Consider the following 16,400-nt stretch of genomic DNA (forward strand, 5'->3'; position numbering starts at 1 on the left):
CTTCCCCAGTGCTCCTCGGTTCTAGTTGTGGTTAGGTGTCACGTGCAACAGCCATGGTCTGTGGAGGCGTGGACCATTTGATTTCGATTCCACTCAGGCTGGGAAAATTATAGTCTTTCTACTTTAAAGTTTGATGTTATTAAATATAAATTTTTTATAATTTAAAAAATTATACACAGTACTCTTGATATTTGTTTTTATCTAACAAATAAGTTTGAAAAATAATATTTTTAGTCCCACAAGTTAGGCCCACGTCACTTTTGGTCACATTCAATACAATATTAGTACTTTTAATCTCGTAACTTACAAAAATTAGCACTTTTGGTCCTCATGCACTTATCCATCTACAATTTAACAATATTGGTCACGTGCCTCGTACGTCGCCATTAAGTATTTTTGGTTGGATGAAAAGACTGCCCATTTTTTCATAATTTCTTAAATAAAAATGGGAGTATTTATAATTAAAGCAAATTCAAAAGGAGCTTGTTATAATTTTTCCTTCATTTTATTTTATTTTCTTTATTTTGCCAAGTTTATTTTATTTATACCCACCAACTAATTTTAATCAAATTAATTTCAAGCTTCAACACATTTATATTTAATTAATAATTTATGACACACTCGATATGTGTACATAATTTTTATATTATAAAAAATAAATTTCCTTTTTGTTTTCTATTTTTTGTTTTTTGCGGGGTGGGTTGGGCATTATGTAGATTAAGTGCATGCGTAGTATTCTAATTATTTTTAAATTATTGCTTTAGTATGATGAAATAATTAAAAATGCATGATTTTAATTATATGTTATAGGACAGTAATGATGGTATTGATAAAGGAAGTCTGCTGTAATTAGTATTAGCAATGAGTAATATGCATATATATATATATATATATATATATTCCTTTTTAGCTGTTGTAATAAAATGGACATGGGCCTCATCTCCACACCAAAAAGAAACAAATTTCATCATATTTTATAGGGATAATTACACCGTCTTCTCGTTATATTTAATGTTATTATACATGAATTTTTTATAATTTAAAAAATTATATTTAGTATATCGTTCTTTTAACAATTCGATCCATCTATTAGTCGAGTTTGTAAAATTTGCTAACATTAGGAAAAAGAAAATGAATGAAGATCTGTATTTACTTCCAATTGACTTATTATAAACTTATTGCATATTTAACATATCTTTTCATACCGCACTGTTCTTATATATCTTTACACGCGAATGCATGTGAAGAGGTACATTTTCACCCTTATAAGAATAGTTTGGTAAGATGTTTGACCTACGATGCATCTGTAATAAGTCAATTTACGGACAAAATATAAATTTTTATTGAACTTTTTTTTTTGCTGATATCGACAGATTTCGTGAATTTTTTACTAACAGATGGATCTATTTATCAGATGAAAATAAATGTCAAATATCAGGTGTAATTATTCAGACCACAGAAATTTTGCATGTAATTACATCAAACCTTAGGAGATGAAGAGTGTAATTATCCCTATTTCTCAATCACAATGAGTCCCGCTGAGATTAGATTTTAATTACATAAATATATATTTTTTTATAAAATTACAGATACGATTTCTGAATGAGTGTATATAGTTGTAGAATTTTGCCCTTGATGAAAAGTACATTAATAACAACTTCAATATTATATTTATATTTTTACAAAGAACGGTGAATATTTGTATAATTAAATATAACCTGAATGAATATCGATATTATTTATCCTATTTTATATGTTCCCATGCTCACTTATAATATTGTACATAATTGCTAGTTCTTTTTATACTGACTTGCCTTTTGGCAGGATGGTTGTGATTTACTCACTCAAATTGGAAAAATCTTGAATAGTTCAGGATTTTAATAATTAGGTTTGAAAAATAAATTAAATTATTGGATACACGTAGTTAAGATTAGGTTGAGATTCTATGAATAAATTTGAAATTATGGATTTGAGTCTCGCTGAATGTGTGGGTATTGTCCCACTTTATGTGAGTTATTCTAATTTATTTGTTCTTAGTTATTTGTTGAATTGGTGTAATTTATTTATTAATCTTAGCTATATTGATCTATTTATTGAATCGATATATTACTCAAAAAAAAAAAAAAAAACTCAATATGGCATATGATTTTATTCCACGAGGACATCTTTAAATTAGTGCAATATCTATGTCTCAATATTATATATATATATATATATATATATATATAGGAAAAAATACAAGCAACCCCCTTGTGATATCGTAAATGAGCAAATTAGTCCCTTATCAGATAGTGATTTACCTCTTTGTATTTTTTAAAATACAATAATTTATTCTCCAATGATTTTTAAAATGGCGCAATTTACCTCCCTATACAAGGAGGTAAATTACTTTATTTTAAAAAGTACAAGGGGGTAAATTGCTATATTTTTTTTCATATGGTGGTAGTGTGCTCATTTTTAATATCACAGGGGGTAAATTGTAATTTACTCTATATGTATATCTTCATATTCATTTAAATTTTAATATGCAAAAAATTATAATAATGTTTATTGATTTAATTTTGTGTGTTGAATTTGCATATGACGACAAAAACATATATAGACCAAAGTGTAGGCGTTGCATTGCATGTGGTACTTAATCCATAATACTAATATTCATATATAAACAAACCTTAATGAATTACTTAATGTAATTGATGATTTTGAGTTTACGTGATTGATCATTTTTCTTGAATTATACATCAATTAATAATATGTTTTTCATATGTGATTAATGAGTTCTGATCTAGTCTGGTGCGAACTGCCATTTTGAGAATATGGCCATGTGTCCTTCCCATGCTCATCTCGTCCGATCATTATAATCATGAGATGAATGGCTTGAACTAGACATTTAGTATCAAAGCTCCCAAGTCGTTATCTCATCATAAAATCTTATAATATCAGCGGATACACATCAGGAGAAGATTTACTTTAGACATCTTCAGGGCCTACTTAAATAATTGGTACCCATATAAATAAGATTTATATCAGTAAACAAATAAAATTTCAACCTTATAATTAATGTACGACCCTTTAAAAACCATGCTTTCATCGTACACAATGCATAATAATACAGTGGATTAAAATAGCATGTAATTGTTAAAATCATAAATATGAATCGATTCATCGCATGTAGAATTTGCTCGTATATGAAATAATCCATCTCTCTAAGAGCTTAAATTTTTAGATAAAGTGATCGTTTAATATAGTATTAAAGTCAGATCAAACAAAAGGTCGTGTGTTCAAATCTCATTATCGCTCATTCATAACAAAAAAGGTTTCACATTTGCTGATGGGTGAGCGTGTTAATTAAAATAATAAATACTAAACAATATTCACCTTTTTAACATCTTAAACTTTTGAATCGAGCATGTTAAAATAATAAATACCAAATAATTCACATTTCTACCAATTTAAATTTTTAAACGAAATAATAAACGGCTGTGCCATGGACGGGGTGGCCATGAGTCGTCGTCGTGTACGGAGAAATTAAGGTAGCGAGGGTTTCGAAATTCGTGATGTGTTGTTGAAGTTTGATGTCTTAATTAGGTACATACGTAGTTGTGATAATACTATGTTTGGAGACCACTGTAAATACAAACTTACTTTTTTCAAAGTAACGTATAGATCTGATCCACCTTAGGAATTGTGTGTTTTATTTACATGTTCAACTTTTGAGGAACAATCCAACAGTGGTTAGAGGGTTGGATTATGGAGTGTGCCGTTGTCACTATGTATAGTTTCATGCAGCATTGGATTTTACAACTCCATTTGCCAAACACCAACTTTGTTTTGTTTTATTTTTAAAGCAAGAGAGAGAAAGTTATGTGATCAGAAAAAGTATGATTTTTTTATATATAATTAATTATCATAGTTGAAATATAAAAAGTTATAATGAATACTAATTAGTTAAGAATGTGTAATTGTTGTTAGTTGTTCTATATAAAAAAAATAAATTATAATTAATTATGAATGTGCAATTATTATTAGTTGTCTGGAACATATGGCGATCGTCTAGTTAAGTAGTTTGTCCAATCACTGAAGGGCAATGCATTTGACTGGTATACTGATTTGGAGGCTGGCTCGATTGATGGATGGGAACACTTAGAGCAAGAATTTTCCAATCGCTTCTTTAGCGCTCGGTGGACTGTAACCATGATTGGGCTTACAAATTCTCGCCAATAAAAAGAAGAACTAGTGATCGATTATATCGATTACCTAAAACTTCTGTCACTGAAATGTGCATTCAAGGGATGCATTGGGGCCTTTGGTATATTCTCCAATGAATCCTACCTAAATCTTTTGAAAAATTAGCCACTCGAGCACATGATATGGACTTGAGTATGACAACGGGTGGAGTTGATGGACTACCTATTCAGAAGCTTCGCAAAACCAACGAAAGACAAGAAATAAAGAAAAGGGCAAGGCCTTTTCAGAAACTCTGAGCAAGGAATCAATGGCCGTAAATGTAGCATGCTTCAAACTCAGGAGCATGGCAAAAGATAACGTTGTCACAAATAATAATGTTCCTTACGACAAAACACAATAAAAACAAACTTTGAAGTAAATGCAAGCACAACAGTATCCATTCTTTGATTCCAATGTCTCCAGAATATTGCATGACTTGTTGAAAGCTAACCTTATCGGCCTACCCAAAATGAAGCGACTTGAGAGAGCTGAATAAATGGATGATCCAAAATATTGCAAATACCATTAGTTAGTTGGGTATTCGATTCAAGATTGCTTCATGTTCAAGGATAAAGTTATGTAGCTGGCTCGCCAAGGTAAACTTTCTCTTGAGGAGGATACTACAGCAAATGTTATTACAATCAAGTGTAGATCTTTCGATGGCAACAATACTTCGTGCAACATTACACATGCGAATAAGACTACGATCAATGAGGTTTCAATACTTGAAAAGAAAGATTCCTCTTACGCTGATAAGTGTATGTCCACAGTTACTTTCACTAATGAAAATTTGCTTCTCGTGTCTAATCCTTATAATCGTCTCTTGTTCATTGCTAGATATGTACATGAACAAAAAGTGAATAGGATATCAACCGATGGAGGCTATGTTGTTAATATCTTACCTCGGTGAACTTTGTAATAATTATCCCTATACATGAATTCTGAAATAGTCGCCTTATGATCTAAAGTTTCAACCAAAGAGGTTAAAAGTTGTTGGCATTATAAGAATGCTATTGGTGATGGATTACATGGCGTCGACCGCGCTATTTCATGTTATAGACTCCAAAACTTCTTACAACATGCTTTTCGATTGCCCCTGGTTACATGAAAATTCTGTGGTTCCCTCTACATGGCATCAACGCTTCAACTATTGTCATGACGGTATAGTAAAAGAAGTGCTTGGTGCTAACAATTTTTTTTTATCTAAGCCGAATCAAACTTTATCGATGCTAAGTACTATGCCGAAGATACTAAAAGAGGAAAAGAAGTTTCGCCCACAAAAAAATCAAAGTCACACAATGATCAAAGCGTGGAAAAGAATGAGTCATCTACCATTGAAGCCAAATTATCAAAGAGTCTAACTTTACCATTGACTCAGATCATCGTGAAGCAACCATCTAAGCCCCACTCAAAGGATTTGTGCCCTCGACCTAAGAAGAAGAAAGAGAAATGAAACACTGGCCATAGATGGAAAAGGATATGAACCTAAAGCCTTTAAGCTACATGTCAAAATCGAGTATAAGCCACAAGAAAGGCTAGCCCTTCAAAAACTTCCTCCTGAAGCCACCAACACGAAACTCCATGGCTTTACCGCTCTTAAGCCTATCCGCATCGCCACAAAGAGGGCCAGTAGTAATCATGTCACTGAAGCGTTCTTTTCAATTGTAGATGACAAGAGGAAAGAAAATCCACGAGAATCTGCCTTTATAAGAATTGGCTGATATAGAAAAATGGTGCATGGAACAACCAACAACCAATCTAGCTTTGATAAATTAGGTCCTTGTAAAAAAATGGTGAAATAAAAGAAATGCATGTTTAAGATGGTTGCACATTGAAAGAAAAACGACAAGTTTTCATGTACACAAAAACTTAGAAGCAAGATCCCTTCCAAAATAAGACACCAAATAACTTTAACTATATCTTATGGCATGGTCCTGAAGGTTAAAACGCAAATCATAATCTTTACGCAAGCACAATTTGACGATGAGGATGATAGAAAAGTATAGCATCATCTAATCACATTAGCAATGGTGCTGAAGAAAACACCACCTAAGCTTACCACATCAACTTAATTGAAAATGGTAATATTGAAAAAGAAGATGCCGAAGACGCTCCTTTAGAACTTGAGGTAGATTTTAAAAGCCACCGTCGATGATTTGAAGGAAGTCAATCTAGGTGACACTAAAAACCCTTAACCAATTTACACAAGTGCCTCGCTAACCCCAGAAGAAGAGGAAGCTTACATTGCACTACTACATGATTTTAAAAACGTGTTTGCATGGTCTTACAAGGCAATGCCAGGGCTAGATCCAAAGGTAGCTGTGCAAAACCTATTAGTAAAGAAAGGGGCTCGTCCTTTCAAACAAGCCCAACGTAGATTTCGACCCGAGTTGATCCCAGTGATTGAAAGTGAAGTAAACAAACTCATCGAAGTCAGTTTCATTTAACAGGTCTAGTATCCTATGTGGATTTCCAGTATCTTTTATGTGAGGAAAAAGAATGGGCAAATTTGAGTTTGAGTTGACTTTAAGGACTTGAATAATGCATGCCCTAAAGATGACTTTTCATTACCAATTGTTAAATTAATGATAAATGCCACTACGGGTCATGAAGTATTACCATGGATGAATTATTCGGATATAACCAAATACATAAGACACCAACAAATGAAGAATTGACAGCTTTTTGTACTCCAAAAGGCATATATTTCTAGAAAGTCATGCCTTTTGGGCTAAAGAATACCGGTGCCACATATGAAAGGACTATACAAAATATTTCGATGAAATGCTTCACAAGAATATCGAATGTTGCATTGATGAAGTGGTTGTGAAGTCAAATAAGTGAGATGATCATTTTTAGGGTAAATAACATTTTTGGTTCTATAAGTGGACCTGTTTCCAATTTTGATCCCACGCTCAGGCCAATTTGCATATTAAGTTCCATATGTGGCTTTCTTTTCAATTTGACGACCATTGAGGGAATTCCGTCCAATACATAACGACAGCTACTTTTTCTGTCACTTGCTGTTAATTGTGGAGGGAAAACGTGGATATTTGCAGGGAAAAACAACAACTTGGTGGACCATTACACCATCTTTCTTCTATTTAAATCTTATTTGTTCTTGCATTTAGTAGGAAAAATGTAAATGTGAATAACGAGTCCATTTACCTAACCTCAAATCTAATACCTAATCAACATATTTTAATACCAATATTATAAAAAAAAATTATTTTATTTCATTCCATTCTTATTTAAAAACAAAAATGTTAGAAAAATAAAATATTTTTTAGATATTATTTTTCTCCAAAATCTATCATTTTAATTAAGCACGACAAAATGTAATGAATTTTCAATTATTATTAGGTTAAATTACATCAAACTCCCTTAAAGTTTGATATAATTACGAATACTCCCTCGTTGTTTGAAAAATTGCAATACCTCCCTATGTTTGATGAAATTATGTAATCCTTGGATGGAGGTATGAAATTGTCAACTCTGCCCTGTTCTTTTTTATTTTTTTAAAAAGAATTAAAAACTTATAAAAAAAATCGAATGGGATGGATGATAAAATTTAAAAATTATAAAATAATATTATCCAGTTAGTCCTTGAAAAAAATAAAATTATAATTTTTAATCCACAAGAGTATTTTGGTCAGTTCATCATAAAAATAGATGAAAACCTAACGGATTGGGCTAATTGTTGGACGATTGTTAAAATCATGGGGGTATTGATAATTTTTTAAAAAATGAGGAGGTATTTGTATTTATATAAAACCTCAGAGGAAGTTGTTGTAATTTACCCTTAGTATTATGCACAAAATAGATATGTTAGAAATTAATTAAAAATTTTCAATAAAGAAAAAGAGATATAAAAATTATGATTAATTATATCGAACTCTCCTAAGATTTGTCATAATGACAAATAATTTCTCGTTATTTAAAAAATTATAAATATCTTTTGAAATTAACGATCATAAAATACCCTTATAATGATATGTTATGAGAGGATATTTGTTAGACAATTATTAATATCAGAGGTAATTGTGATCTTTTGAATAATGAGAAGATAATTACAAATATGATAAATTCCAGGGAGTACTTTGTAATATTTTATTTTTATTGTGTGAATTCCTTTTTGATTTTTATATATTTTTCCAATATTTGTTTTAAGGTAGTAGAAAATATATCTTTATCGCAATACGTTTATTTTTTACTTGATTTATAGCAAGGAAAGAATAGTTTCTCCATCTTTACTCCCTTCTGTTCCTTTGTCCTTCTTCTCCTTTCAAACCCTAATTACGACGCACTTCACAGAAGTTTTTCGTGTATTTCTGATCAAATTGTTGAGGATTTTTTGTTTCTCTAAAGCTTGGATCCGTACTGCTGCTGTTGAGGTAAACGTGATGGCACTTTGTTCCGTGTTTTTGCAGTGTTCAAAGTGTTGCCACCGCTTTTTTTTTGGGGGGTGAATGCTGTTATTGCGATTTGAAAGAATTAATTTTGATTTGTTTGTGATGATTTTGTTACGGAATTTACGTTATATCGCCTAGTGAATGGTTACGTCGCTGAAATTTCAGTTTATGTGAATAAAGTTTGCAGATTATTTCGTAAATTTTGTTTTATCGTTTCAGTCAAGAGCTGATCAGGCTGCTAGAAGTACGATTTCTTTCATCACTTACTGTTGAAATCGAGATATATTATATTTGCGCTCTTTTTGGGTCTTTGTGAGTAATGGACATGTTTATTTGGTATAATAATATTTAGGCACTGAAAGTCAAATTTAATGTGCTTTGAATGAAGGCTTTTTTGTTCCATCTTGCGAAGCTTTAATCCTTTTGTCTTTTCTAGAACCTGGATAAATTTTCTCATGATAATTTAATATGCTTTTTGTACTCCATGACGTCAATCCATGAGTAGTTTTTTCCTCATTGGCATTGATGTGGTGCTTTAAATTTTAAAGATATTGTGGAATATAGCTTTATTGTGTATCGTATACGGTTTCTCACTTTCAGGAATCCAACAGGAATAATGGCACTTGCACGGCGTTACCAGCCACAAGGTAGTCATTTTTGCAGTGATGGCAAGTCATCTTATGGTAGAAACAGCAGGACTGCTGCTAACTACAACTGGAACTATGATAGCCGCCCCTACAATACAAAATACTGTATGCCAAATCATGATTCGACGTATGATTTCACTGGAAATTTAATGCTGAATGGACAAAATCATGATCATGTTTGGCCCGATGCTGTCCCTGCTACAAAAAGGAGAAAGCTCTCAGATATGCCCTGTCAAAGCACTTGGAGACCCTATCAACACCACACCAGATACGGAAGTGGTCTTGAGGATCATGCTTACCTGTTGCAACCTGTACCTCCCCAGTTTGTCAACACTTACTACAATGCCCCTTTAGCCTGCAACAAGAGTTCAGCTGTTGTTGCCCCAACCACACCTGATGACTCCAGTGCTTATGCCTTAACTACCTCCAAACGGGATCGCTCAAAGTTTGAAGATGCCGAGGAAGTGATTTTTATGTCGAGAGATGAGATAGAAAGGTGCTCACCTTCAAGAAAAGATGGAATTGATGTCCTGCATGAGACACATTTACGATACTCGTATTGTGCATTCCTTCATAATCTCGGTGTTCGGCTTGATCTGTAAGCTATTTATCTTGCAAGATATTTACAAGCAGTTTGCTATTAAGTATTGTTGTTCTATATTCTATCTTGAGAGTTTGTTTCACTGACAAATCTTTTATGCATTTACAGTCCACAGACCACTGTTGGAACTGCCATGGTTCTGTGCCATCGTTTCTTTGTTCGCCGTTCTCATGCCTCTCATGATAGATTTGTAAGTTTCTAATCTATTAAGATTTAAGATGGCATTTTGTCTTTCTGAAATGAGATTGATGATGCAATAGAAATTCTCCTGATTTGAATAAACTCCTCCTGGGAGAACTTTCCTCCTACATAGCAAATTAATACTTTTTCTTTTACTCTGTGATTAAAAGCTTAATTGGATGATTGATCTTTTATCATTGCAGTTGTTAGCTACGGCTGCGCTCTTCCTCGCCTCAAAGTCTGAGGAGACACCACGCCCACTTAATGATGTACTAAGAGCATCGTGTGAAATGCTCCACAAGCAGGACTGCGAGTTTCTCCCTTACATGCTCCCTATTGTTAGTGTTCTCTCTCTTCGTCTTTTTTCTGCTCTGTGAATGCTTCTCTGGCTACTCTGAGGTGGAGTTAGAAATGCTTTCTAGCAACTAACATAATCATAATTCTCGTCATAATTCTCAAAGTTTGGCACAAGCACATTTTAATTGGCTTTATAGCACAATCAAGTTTCATGGGATATGTTATTTTTTCTTACAGAATTAATTTTCGAAATGCTTTGTTAACAGACCCTACGTTTATATTCTGCATATAGATGTAACCGAAGCCACATTCTTCTATATTGTCTGGAATCTAATTGTTGTAGTTATGTTGTATGCATTATAACAGAATAATCTGAAGGCACTTGAAGGAAAATAGAGCTATTCTCATGCATCGAAGGAATTGGCAGAATATGGTCTTACTGTTGGATAAATATAACTGATGCTCTTTTAGTTCTTACAAATGCTCAAAAGATATAGTGACACGTGAGGGAAAAAGAGATGTTATTGTAAGATATGACTTCTTTTGTTCATTATTATTGGTATGGCCAATGAATACAAGAACATGTGAAGCATAAGATTTGGTGGTGCAGCGCTCATTGTTTTTCATTGTTCCTTTTTTCCCCTTTACATATTACTCATGCAGTTGACTTGCTTCATCATCCATCTTATTTGGACAGGACTGGTTTGATCAGTACCGCGAACAGATATTAGGGGCAGAACAATTGATTTTAACAACCTTAAATTTTGAGCTCGGCGTGCAGCATCCATATGAATCTCTGACATCCACTCTTCAAAAATTAGGTTTCTCACAATCTGTTTTGGTGCATCTGGCGTTGAGCTTGGTCAGTGAAGGGTAAGTTCACTACTTCTGTACTTCAAGTACTTTTGCTCAATGTGCTTAGTAGTGTATACCTGCATTAATAGCTAATCCATATATTTGACAAGAGTACTTAGCACACATAATAACATCAGAGCAAGTGGTGATTGGTCTACCTCAGATCAGATTTCTGGACTTTGTATCAATTTACCAGCCACCGGCGCCAACACTTCAATAACTGCGAGAGTAGGATAGACTTTTTGTTACTTCTGCATTCTTGGACTGCATGTTACTTTTCTAGTGCTATACTTTCTCCTTTTACTCTGTAATCAGCCTGCCATGTGATATTGATGTTTTGTGGGTTGGCATATAATTGCAGGGTCTATAGAGGATTAGCGTGCTCACCTTATGATATTAGTAGCTGGCGGTTGATGTGCTGTTCATCAATGTTTTGTTTTTCATCTGAAGTTGATCTAGAGATATCTTGTGGATGCCTTTTCCATGCTGACACCTTAATGACATGCTCATTGGCTATAGAAGATAGTTCATGGATGACTCAAACTAATATTGCCATTTGGACATTCTGATTTTGCGTTCATAGGGGAATTTTATGTGGGATATATGTTTGTCTGTTCAGTCTATTCCACACGGAATGCTATAAACAGGCTGAGGAGTTTGTGAAGGCGCTTGCGGGGTAATTCTTTGTCACTGATCATGCTGACTGCCTATGAGCTATTGTGTCCCAACTGACTATCATTCCTCACTCCCGTAAAAGATTTGCCTTCAACTTATAAAGATTTACTCACTTTGAAAAGTTCTCCTTCCTGCTGTATATCGAAAGTAGAAGATATCCTGGTTTGCCATATTTTTCGAACGATCTTCCCTTTATGGCCATTTCATTTATGAGGACTTATTTTCATCTTGAACTTCTAATTTTGAAATTGGCATCTGAATCCTGATAATTTTATGCATACTTTTGGGGGACCTTTTTGGTATATATTATTTGTCCTTTATATCTGGGCTTCCAAAGTAACATCATATGGAAAGCCTATCCACACCCTAAAATATCTTTAACTGCAGTGCTGTAGAGGAGAAAGAGCAAAAGTTTCAACGTTTCCACAGCATCCTAGAATGAATGTTATAGTTAAGTGCATTATTTTTCAAGTTCCTCGTTGAGATTGTGTTGAAAAAGTGTGAGGTAGAAGAGTAAAATGGTCTTTGTATGTTTCACTGTGTGCCAATGGAACATCTAGTGATGACCAACAAGCAATTTTTATTATCTTTGGTGGCACAAGTTTTAGTTTTTCATTCATGAACACATCATCAATTATTAGTATCATTAGTGAAAAGGGAAAAAGATATTAGATATCTTAGTTAGGAGAAGTAGTTACATGATAAAAACACATAATACAAGAATGCGTCCCTGTATTTTTGTTGAAAGTTTTTCACTTTCATCTATGTATTTTTTTCTTCCCTTTTCGTTTTTATCTTTTGTTTTCTCCCATGGAAGGAAGGCAATGCAGAAAGAAAATGCTATATTTTCTATTGAGTATGTTCTTCTTCTATAACAATATAGAGACCTTAGCTTGGCAAGAAATTATAGTTACATCTAGGTTCTCAATGCATCAAACTCTCTGTTGGTAGTTGCGTGTAAGTTGTAGTGAGATATGAAATGGTATTGGCGGAAGTTCATAACAGTTTGTTGAGATTATAATGCTACATTATGGAGTATCTTCTTTAAGTGTCTTGTAGGTTTTGTGACCGTGTTTCTAGGATGTTGATCAAATTTTCTTCACTGCTGGCATTTATTTTTCTTTTCTGGAAGCTGCTTTCTCCTTGGAGGGTTTTTTAATTCATATCTTGGGTTTTAGCATTGGTCCGTGTATAGCACAGGCACTTATATGTTCCAGGTTGTTTATGTCTATACTTGGTGTTATTTGCAAGGTTCTTGTTTAGCTATACTAATAAGCTTTAGCATATTCTACTAAAATAGTTTGCTTTCGTCCAATCTTTTTGTTACTTGGAGTAAACATGCCAGGTTATTATAATTTTTTTTCTGTGCATGTGAATCTGTTATTTGAGTATGAAGCTATTGGGTAAGATGGCCCAATTGAGAAAGATTTAGGATATTGTATAACTGTCTTTTCCCTTTGTTTTAGGGAAAAAGCGCGGATCTTCACCTCATAACGGCCAGTACACATGTTTTCAAATGTGTAATAAACTTGAAAGGAATGTCTAAACATAAATTTTCTTGTGATAACTTATGTAAAAGATACTTGATATTTGATTCATGATTCTTGTGGTTCAAAAGTATATGAGGAGTTTGTTAACTTTCTAGGATTCTGATTTCAGGAACTTGAAATAACACTATTACATCTATAATGACTCTTTAAAAGCGTATCACACAACAGTACCTGTTGGTTTTTAATTAATAAAGAGAGCCTCTTCTGTAGGATTACATTAATTGTCTAATTGTAGAGAATGGACATACTTTTTGTGTATATATACTTGAGTGTTCGTCACGGAAACTAGTTTGTGCAGTCACACATATCTGTGGCTGAAAGCTATATTAGTATTCTTTAGGCAAAATCTATTTCAATCCAAGAGCATGGAGACTTGCATGTTGCAAGCCTTCTATCAAATTTTGGGGGGATTTGGCTCGGTGGGAGGTGTAGCTTGCGTGCAATATACGGTCCTGCTCTTTTATCCCCATCAAAGTCAACACGGTGTTGGGACATTGTGGCCGCAGAAGTGAGTCATGAAGTCGCTAATCGCTATATCTGTAGGTGGTGTAACATATTTTCTATATTAGGGTACTTTGTCAGCGTACCCCGCCGAAGAATCTTGGGTATTTCCAACTCAGTTGCTGCATTATGAGTTGGTAAGGGAAAATTGTTTTGGTTCGCTTACTGGCTTTTCTCACTTAAAAATGTTTTATATTTTAACCTATGTGCAAAACTGTTATGTTATTGTGGCAATTACATTCAAATCGCATAAGGCCATGTCAGTCCAAATTTTGGTGTTGCTCACACGGTTTGTGTACCTTACCTGTGTTCTATCTGGATGTCACAATGAGTACGCTCATCATATTTCTGAATTCAACTTTCCTGTTTTGTAGGCTAAGAAGCTCACTTTGGCTTCAGTTCAAGCCTCACCACATAGCTGCAGGTGCTGCATACCTTGCTGCCAAAATTTTAAACATGAATCTCGATTCGTGCCATAAGGTTTGGCATGAGTTCCACGCACCACCATCTGTACTAAGAGGTAAGCAACCTTTCCGCGCAAGCACCATGGCCTCTATTTTAAACTTTTATATCTGATGTAGTTCAAGTAAATTTTTTGCTCTAAAAGATTAGAAACTTTCTTTTATACTGGACGTAACTTTATAAGGGCCTAATATGGTATTTTCTGGGAGCTTTTTTTACATGGCTTGTGCATGTGAACGCCTTGTTTTTGTGAACGCCTTGTTGTTTAGTTGTCTCTCAATAAATGGTATTTAAACTCTTAAGGGAATATCTGCATGAATATGACTTCATCATGCCCTCGTAATAGGCTACTATTGAAGAGGAAAGTATCATTAACCAGTCGAATTTGATTGAAATCATATTCATGAAGGTTTTGTCATATAAAAGAATAAATTGGCAAGTAACCTCGTTTGGTCCATAAACTTGAGTTTTATAAAGCTCTGAACAGAACTCGAGTTATGAAATGATTCTCTATGTGGCAAAGCTGTATTTTATGAGCATTGTGCCTATTTTATAGGCTCGTTCTCTATTTTTCACAATCTTCTCTTACATACAATACATGTTCTATTTTGTAATACCCCCAACTGTTTGATGCAGATGTTGCACACCAGCTGATGGAACTATTTTAGAAGATCAATTCTCTTGAGCTTGAAACCAGCAAATCTAGTCGCACACGTTGTCTCCATCTGTCTCTGTTAGTACACCGTAATTTTAGTGTCAAACCAATCCCGTTACAATTGAGGATCGACAACATGCTTCCATACACTGTAGAGTAAGATGGACTTTTACATGGATCTTAGGTGTAAATGTTACACGACTTCTCTCGTTTTGTGTTGAAATGCTTAATCATGATAATAGAATTTGAACTTTCTGAATCTCTCTTCCTTGGTTATTTTCTTTGGGGCAGACTTGCTTGTAAATTCTCAGTCTTTATGAATCTGATGAGAGTTAAGGGGTTGGATTCTGTGTTGGGATTGGCTCGACAGCAAGAGGCGATGTCAACTGTTGAAAAATGGGGTAATTGGGAATTTTCCACTGGTGCATTCAGTACCGTGACAACCCAATACTTGCGTGCGTATAATCATATAGATACAACGTAATATTTGCGTGTATATAATCAAATAAATAAATAAATACAACGTAGATTTTGAAAATAAAAATCAATATATGGTTAAAAATGGAGCTGGTGATATCAATATATATGACTATACCTTATGGAATTTTCCTTGTCGTGTATTTTCTCACTTATAAATAACCTTAACAATTTTAAACATATTCATATTGCTACTATTAGACTAAGAGAATCGGATATTCTGATATAATGTATTTTTATCCCTGAATATATGTAGTCACATTGAAAAAAATCTTTATTTTTTTAACTAATAACAATAAATAATTATAATAATATATCTCGATCTCGATACATTGATCAATACTTCAATGCAATTAATATATCAATATGATTAATATCAACAAAAAAAATTACAATAAGAGAAAATACACTTTGTCCCCCTAAATTATTCGTCATGTAACAATTACTCCACTAAACTAACAAATATAATATTTACTCCTCTACAATTAAATTTTTAGACAATATGCCCTTATATTATATATATATTTAGTTCAAAGAACTTTTTTTTTTTTTTTTTTTTTTTTTTTTTGCAATTTTGCAATAAGTTTAATTAAAAAAATTTAATTGAAAAAATATCTTTTATTTATAATAAAGTAAAATATAATTAGTGAGTTCAATAGTTTGAAATTTTTTTTAAGATTCAAAGTTTAGTAATGAATAAGTAAAATAAATACACAAAAAAATTTCATGAAAAGATTTTATTAATTTGGTAATAAAGATTAAGTTATTAACTATTTATTTTTTTAGATAAAAATAAATAATTACATATTGGTTTTCTTAATATATTTTTTAAATATGATAAACATATCTATTCTTTTTATT

The 16,400-nt window shown here is 33.1% G+C and overlaps 1 protein-coding gene across 5 annotated transcripts; it reads left to right on the forward strand.

Moving 5' to 3' along the window:
* Nucleotides 8,439–15,309, forward strand: LOC105156983 (cyclin-T1-4-like). 5 transcript variants are annotated; one of them, XR_847407.2, is made up of 7 exons: nucleotides 8,439–8,621; nucleotides 9,251–9,884; nucleotides 9,996–10,077; nucleotides 10,271–10,405; nucleotides 11,062–11,237; nucleotides 11,581–11,895; nucleotides 14,320–14,457. XR_847407.2 is itself a non-coding variant. In XM_011073265.2 (7 exons), exons 2-7 carry the CDS (start codon nucleotides 9,256–9,258, stop codon nucleotides 15,073–15,075), a joined length of 1,200 nt encoding a protein of 399 aa, XP_011071567.1. In that variant the 5' UTR covers nucleotides 8,441–8,621; nucleotides 9,251–9,255; the 3' UTR covers nucleotides 15,076–15,309. The 5 variants fall into 5 exon arrangements, 2 of the variants coding, with proteins under 2 accessions (XP_020548366.1, XP_011071567.1); XR_002286786.1 differs by lacking the exon at nucleotides 14,320–14,457 and adding an exon at nucleotides 13,361–14,053 and having other exon boundaries at nucleotides 9,240–9,884; XR_002286785.1 differs by lacking the exon at nucleotides 14,320–14,457 and adding an exon at nucleotides 13,361–14,053.

Source organism: Sesamum indicum, linkage group LG3 (assembly GCF_000512975.1).
Source record: "Sesamum indicum cultivar Zhongzhi No. 13 linkage group LG3, S_indicum_v1.0, whole genome shotgun sequence".
NCBI lineage: Eukaryota > Viridiplantae > Streptophyta > Magnoliopsida > Lamiales > Pedaliaceae > Sesamum > Sesamum indicum.

Coding starts and splice junctions, on each gene's coding strand:
- LOC105156983 (XM_020692707.1), top strand. CDS start 9,256: ATGGCACTTGCACGGCGTTACCAGCCACAAGGTAGTCATTTTTGCAGT. Junction 10,078..10,270: donor ATGCCTCTCATGATAGATTT/GTAAGTTTCTAA, acceptor TTATCATTGCAG/TTGTTAGCTACGGCTGCGCT. Junction 11,238..11,580: donor TTGAGCTTGGTCAGTGAAGG/GTAAGTTCACTA, acceptor ATATAATTGCAG/GGTCTATAGAGGATTAGCGT.